The sequence below is a fragment of the Rhincodon typus genome, chromosome 16 (genome assembly GCF_021869965.1).
Source record: "Rhincodon typus isolate 14 chromosome 16, sRhiTyp1.1, whole genome shotgun sequence".
Taxonomy (NCBI): Eukaryota; Metazoa; Chordata; class Chondrichthyes; order Orectolobiformes; family Rhincodontidae; genus Rhincodon; species Rhincodon typus.
Genome location: NC_063347.1, coordinates 53,736,192 through 53,743,153, shown reverse-complemented (window position 1 = coordinate 53,743,153; position 6,962 = coordinate 53,736,192). Strand labels below are relative to the sequence as shown.

General features: G+C 40.3%; 1 protein-coding gene across 1 annotated transcript in view; it reads right to left on the bottom strand.

The window, feature by feature from the left end:
* LOC109934274 (E3 ubiquitin-protein ligase RNF123-like) overlaps positions 1 to 6,055 on the bottom strand; it is a 9,638-nt gene extending 3,583 nt beyond the window's left edge. Inside the window, exons 1-4 of the mRNA XM_048606241.1 lie at positions 5,962 to 6,055; positions 5,257 to 5,311; positions 3,520 to 3,605; positions 146 to 232 (exon numbers count right to left, since the gene is read on the bottom strand). Of these exons, the coding sequence (XP_048462198.1) occupies positions 146 to 232; positions 3,520 to 3,605; positions 5,257 to 5,311; positions 5,962 to 6,051 (318 nt within the window). The 5' untranslated portion in view covers positions 6,052 to 6,055. The remainder of the gene's footprint in view (positions 1 to 145; positions 233 to 3,519; positions 3,606 to 5,256; positions 5,312 to 5,961) is intronic.
* Positions 6,056 to 6,962: the final 907 nt, after the last annotated feature.

Genomic DNA, 6,962 nt, shown 5'->3' with positions numbered 1-6,962 from the left:
CAATTCTCCTGTACCTTTATCCCACTTCACAATAAAGCCATACCGGCTCAGCTTTGTTATGGAATCAACTTTTAGATTCAGGTGGAAATAACTCTGTCCTTACCCAAGTTGTTCAGATTCCTGCATAAATAAACAAGTCACTTACTTTTCCATAATTAGTTGTGGTGACATTCCACTTGCGCACTCTATTTCCATCGTAAGCGTAAGAATCTGATGTATCACCGACGCCCTCCTGTTTGGCAAATAGACAGGTGTCAGGAAGACAGACCGAGAAAACTGGCAATCCCTGAAGCAGCAAGGGGATTGCCATCAAATTTCACCTCATAGAAACCAGCACTAAGCAATAAAAATTCAGCTAATATCAGACCAGTGTGAAGTGCAGAGAGGGACAGATGGCATAAAATGGCTTCATTCATCCTTAATGAGCAGGTTAGTATAACCTTAACATACAAATGACAACAATTAGGCAACTCGAAATATTACAGCAATAAAGAAACATTGTAAGGTGTAAGGATAAAGTATTTAGATACAGATATTAACGTTTTTGCTTCAGAACAAATTCTTCAATTCCAGTATTGTACTAAGTTATTGTCTACAACCAACTCCCCTCACCTCCCCAAGCTCGCTACTTATCCACTATTCCATACTAGCTCTGGCACAGAATTACAACAGCAAAGGAAAGTACATCCTTCTTCTGAGTCACAGTCAGATAAATATAAACCTCATGAAACTGTGTTCAAGTCAATCACAATAGGACACAGCTCACAGTAATCCCTTGAAACAGAGTAAGTTAATCAGCTACATTGGATATACAGCACAGAAACAGGTTGCACAGACTAATTAGTCATGTCAATGTTTATGTTCCACTGAAGCCTCCTCCCATCTTTTCTCATCGTAACTATGTTCCCTCATCACTCATGTGCCAGTCTAGCCTTCCCTTAAATGCATCTGTACTATTCAGTTCAAGCAGTCCCCATAGCATTCTCATGACTCCTTGCATATTGAAGATTCTTCTGAATTCCCTTTTGGATTTCTTGATATTTACCAAGATCAATATCATCTTATATCAATGAGCTCAAATTATGTTCTTCCCCACAAAAGGGGACATTCTTTCCCTAAGCACTCCGCCAAAACCTTCCACAACGTTAAAGATCCTATTAGATCAACCTTCAGCCAGTCAATCCTTTCCTGATAAATATACCTAAACACTTCTGGTTTCACCCTTATAAATCATCTCTGCACTCTCTCCAAGACCTCCAGATTTATTACATTATGGTGACTAAACTGAAAGGAGCACCCCAAGTGTGGTCAAAATAAGGTTCAATGTAGATTGAGCATAGCTCCTCGCTTTTCAATTCCACCCCTTTAGAAATAACACCCAGTGCTTGTTTCACTCTTTTATTGTCTTACTAAACTTAGTGACGGATGCATTTGTTGAGATTCTTTTGTTCTTCTACATCTGTATTCATATCTTCCAAACAATAAGTTACTTCCCTAATCTTTCCATCAAAATGAAATACGTTATATTTAGCTGGGATGTTCATTTGGCACTTGCAAGTCCATTCAGCAAATTTATCCATGACCTGTTGCAGCCCTCGTCAGCACTGAGTATCCTGCACCCCAAAAACTTAGTCACATGAAAACTTAAGACAGCTTTCAGTAATCTGTATGAAACTTTTGGAGATATCTTGCGAAGGTTCAGCAAATAATGATGGATACAAATAGAGTTAATGGTAGTTGTCTTTTTCCCTAGAATGGGGGATTTCAAGATTAGGGGGCACATTTTTAAAGTCAGAGGAGAGAGATTTTAAAAAAGACATGAGGGGCATTTTTTTTTTTTTTTAAAAACACAGAGAGTGGTTTCCATGTGGAATGAACTTCCTGAAGAAGTGGTGGATGTGGGTACAATTACATGTTTAAGAGACATTTGGATAAGTGCATAAATAGCAAAGGTTTGGAGGGATATGAGCCAGGAGCAGTTTGGGATTATGTGTGGCATGGACTGGTTGGACCGAAGGATCTATTTCCATGCTGTATGTCTGTATAACTCTATAATCAGGCTGACGCTGCTTTTCGTATCGCTGGGAAATAGCAAGAAAATTAATCACAGTCCAACCCAGCTCTCCATAATTCCTATGAATTATAGACAGTCATCACAGTTCTCTGCAATCCCTGTGAAACAGAGAAAGTTGGCCATAGTTAGACACATCCCTTTTAATCCCTGTGTAACAGTTAAAGAGCTAGTCACAAACAGAATGCTCTCTGCAATCCCTGTGAAACAGTGTGAGTTAATCACCTGGACACAGCTCTCCATAATCCTAGTGAAAAAGTGCAAGAATTAATTATAATCTAAAACAGCGCTCTGCAAATCCTGTAAAATATTGTGAAAATTAGTCAGTCAGTCAGTCAAACACAACTCTGCGTAGTGAACAGATTAAAACACAGTTCTGAGGAAGGGTCACCAGACCCGAAACGTTAACTGATTTTTTTCTTCACAGATGCTGCCAGACCTGCTGAACTTTTCCAGCAACTTCTGCTTTTGTTCCTGATTTACAGCATCCGCAATTCTTTCGGTTTTATATTTAGCAGTGAATAGAGTTCAGTCAGTCCACCACACATTAACTTGTAGGTTGACACCTTACAGCTTCTGACGGCTCAGTGCTTTACAGTTAATAAACTCCAGCTCATTCAGGCCTCAGCTATTTAAATTCTAACTTGCATATTGTCAGCCTCCCTGTGCTTGCTGACCTATTTCCTCTCCTAACGCAATCTCAAATTTAAAACTCTCATTCCTATGTCCAAATCCCTCTATTTTAATAACCTTGTCCAGCCCTACAACATTCCAAGATCTCTACTCTCCCCCAACTCTGGCCAATTATACATTACCAACAACATTACACACTGCCCCAAGATTGCAGTTACTTTCTGAAATTCACCCACTCTAGGTGCCCTGAAGAGTTCCTCAAAACTCATTCTTTGTCCAAGCTTTTTGTCAGCTGTCCCAATAGCTTGGGTGGATCAGTGTCACTCTTTATCTGATAACTCTCCTGTGAAGTGCTGTGGGATATTTTATATTTAACTACATTTTGTTTTTAATTCACTTGAAGAACATGGAGTTGCTGCCCTTCCCTAGTTGCCCTTGATAAGGTGGTGGTGAGCTGCCTTCTTGAACTGCTGCAGTCTATGTGCTGTAGGTAGACCCATTCTGCCCTTGAGGGAGTTCCAGGTAGTTAATCCAGTAACAGTGAAGGAACAATGATATATTTCCAAGTCAGGATGGCAAATGGCTTGGAGGGGATCTTGCAGATGGTAGCGCTCCCTAATATCTGCTGCCGTTGTCACTCTTAATCGAAGTAGTCATTGGCTTGGAAGGTACTGTCTAAGGTTTTTTGGTGAACTTCATACAAATTTCATATAAACGAACAACTTTGTTCAGTTGTCAAGTCTCCCACTTATCAGAATACTTAGCAGTCCCTCCTTGCATGGGTAAGAGAGATAGATAGAGAGACATAGGCTCACCTCCTGATTGAACCTGCAGTTTAGGGTGCACCAACCAATCTGCATCAACCCCTGAGATGAAATCAGAACTTCATACATCCATTTTCCTGTGGCAAAGAACAAGATGAGGTTGAGTCAGCCAACAAAGTGAACTTAACATCACAACAGTACAAAACAGAAAGTCTAGATCATTTCACAATGGTTTCACACGCAGCTCAAGCAGCTCAATCAGAAAACATACACACACATTTCCCAAGTGCTTTATAAACAAAATCAAGCACAATCATGTGCCTGTGGACTGTAAAGGAAACAGTGGGAAAACAATGAAACTAAATAACTTGATTTTGCTGATGAGCAAGAACTTTACTGCAAGTCGACATACTCCAGGATTTGTGGTTACAATCAAATCAGCCGTGCCCTCATTGAATGATGGAGCAGGTTTGTGCTTCTAATTCATATGTTTGTATGTTTCAGATTCAATGGTAGGTTAAATGACTGATCAGAGCCTGTTGTGATTCATCTCCTGCTTAGCCAGTTTTTCATCCTGTACTCACTGTACCCTGAATTTAATTTCAAAACATTCTCTCGATTTAGGCATCATAGGCAAGGCCATTTATTGTCCACCCTGAGGTACTGATGATGGTGAGGCTTCTTCCCAAACCACTATTATCAGAACAATGCAACAGTGGTTTGCTATCAGAAGACTGTGAGAGTCAACATTAGACTTGAGTCACATGTATGTTAGATCAGGTAAGGATGCTCATGAACCAAGTTACGTTTTTGCTGTCCTGCTGTAGGAAGATATTCCTAAATTGGAGAGGGTTCAGAAAAGGTAGACTAGGATGTTGCCGGAACTGGAGGGTTTCAGTTATAAGGAGAGGCTGAATAGGCTGGGACTTTTCCACTGGAGCGTAGGAGGTTGAGGAGTGACCTTAGAAAATTATGAAACCTTTATAAAATCATGAGGAGCATAGATAAAGTGAATAGCAAAGGTCTTTTCCCTAGGATGGGTGAGTTCAACACCAGAAGGATATTTTTAAGGTGAGGGGAGAAAGACTTAAGGGAGACCTGAGAGGCAATGTGTTCACACAGAGGGTGGTTTGTGTGTAGAATGAACTGCCAGAGGAAGTGGTAAATGCAGGTATAGTTAGAACATTTAAAAGGCATTTGGATAGGTACGATAATAGGAAAAGTTTAGAGGGATATGGGCCAAACACGGAGAAATTTGGTCGGCATGGACAAGTTGGATCAAAGGATCTGTTTCTGTGCTGTATGACTCAATGAGGCATTCTCAGCAGCAAGGTCCCCCATACAGGATAGAGCACATTTTTCAGCCTATTTCAATTAACATACATGCACAAACAGAAAATGACACACGCAAATAAACAAGGACATCATACATCACAAAAAGAAAATGGAGGGTGCATTGTTCAGTATCACTCCAAAGTTAATAAGCTACCTCAAGTCACACTTCCAAACTTGCCCAAAGGAGACAATCCTCTTCAGAAATAATGAGGCATTCCTGACACTCAGCACCCAATTACTTCCTCTAATAAAGGTCTTTCTGAAACTGTTCCTCAAATTAATGAAACAATTTCAGCATCACCAAACCATCCCACAATGAGGTACTCAATGTATCATTGTCCAATAGCACCAGATTAATCGGTAGAAATAGACTGAACAATCCCGGTTCTGACATTGTTCTAAATGAAGTGCAAAACCAGACTCTCTGGACCAGTCAAAATGTTTCACACTCACCTTTAAACACGCATGAGGTAGCTCTGATTGAGCTGAAGTTACTGTGACCAACAACCTAAAATGGTACAAACAGTGTTAAGTCCAATCCAGATTTCACGGCTCCATAGTCACATCTTCAAATACAGGCAGACAGAAGACAACATCACTCAAAACCATTTCTCAGATTAACAGAACAAAGAAAGCGGCACTGTAGGAACAGCAATCCAATTAGTCCGGATGCTCAGGGTTATTACAGCATAACTATCAAAAACAGTGCAAAAGAAATGGCCAGCAGAAAACCACAGCAGCTGGATCTATTACTCAGAGTTACACTCTAATTCAACGAGGTTGAAATAAAAAGGTCAGAACTCCAGTTAGATTGTTTAAACTATACGAAGGGCAAGCAATATAGAAAAGGATGGTTCATTGACAGCAGTGCTGGCCAATGACTGCAACCGGTGAAGCTGTATTCCAATTAAGAATTCATTACATGCAAATTAGGAAACTAAAAATAAAATGAAACAGGGACCCCTCTTGGTCACAGTGATGGTGTCCCTACCACTGAACTGGGAGCGACTGGTTCAAGTCCCACCTGCTCCAGAGATGTGTAATAACATCTCTGAACAGGTTGATTAGAAAAATAGGTAAAATGTAAAAAGTTTTTCTTCAGGCAGCAATGAGATAACCTGACATGGAGAATACGCAGCCTTGTTCTAAATTCCTCACCCCAAGTAAATCATCATCCACGAGCAGCAACCCCTCAAAACCACTTGTGTGATCCAGGACCACAGTGGCTGGTCCAAGGCGCCCATCCATATTTTGATCTGAAATATAATTGACAATTAATTCCTCAGTCAGAAACTATGCAGGATTACTGATTTTCAGCACTAGAAAAATCATGCACAGATGAACAGATGCTTTAGGGTGAGCTACAGCCTGAATCTAATCAAGGTGTTTGGGTCCTTTATATTCGTAGATAAGCCACAGGACGAAATCTAATCCAAGTGGTTCTGGTTACTTACATACAGTTGGATCCTGGCACTGAAAAGATGTAAAATTAAGTTTTAAAAGAACAATAGTTGTTTTGAAAAAGATGGTGATTAGTCATTCTTGGGTTCAACAAATATTGGCATTGCCTAATGTGATACATTGCATTCCTGCCTGAAGTCAAAACAATGCTACGAATGGAAGCTGATCCAGAAAGTTGCTTGAAATGAATCAAATCAATGGCTGGAGCAAAGACAAAATAGTTCAGGTGCTGGAAATCTAAAACACAATGAAAAATGCTGGAAATGCTCGATAGGTCCGGTAATATCAGAAGGGAAGGAAACAAAGATAACATTTCAGGTCAGTGATAACATTTCAGGTCAATGATCTTATGGCCTGTGGCCATTACCGTTAACTATGTTTTTCTCTACACATGCTGCCAGACCACCTTTTGCTGTTATTTTTTCATCAAATCAAAGGATTCTGGTGGCTGCCTAGTTTAGAAGCACCTCCTCAATCCCGAATCTGTAATGGTCTCTGGTTATTAAATGCTGCAAGTGGGGAGTGTTTCATCACTCCTGACTTATGTCTTAGAGAAGCTGGACAGGCATTAGGCAGGAGTTAAGTTATTTACCACAAAATCACCAGCTTTTCCTTGTAGCCACAGTATTTATATGGCTGGTGCTGTTCAGCTTCTGGTAAACGGTAATCCCCAGGATGCTGGTGGTGGGGAATTCAGC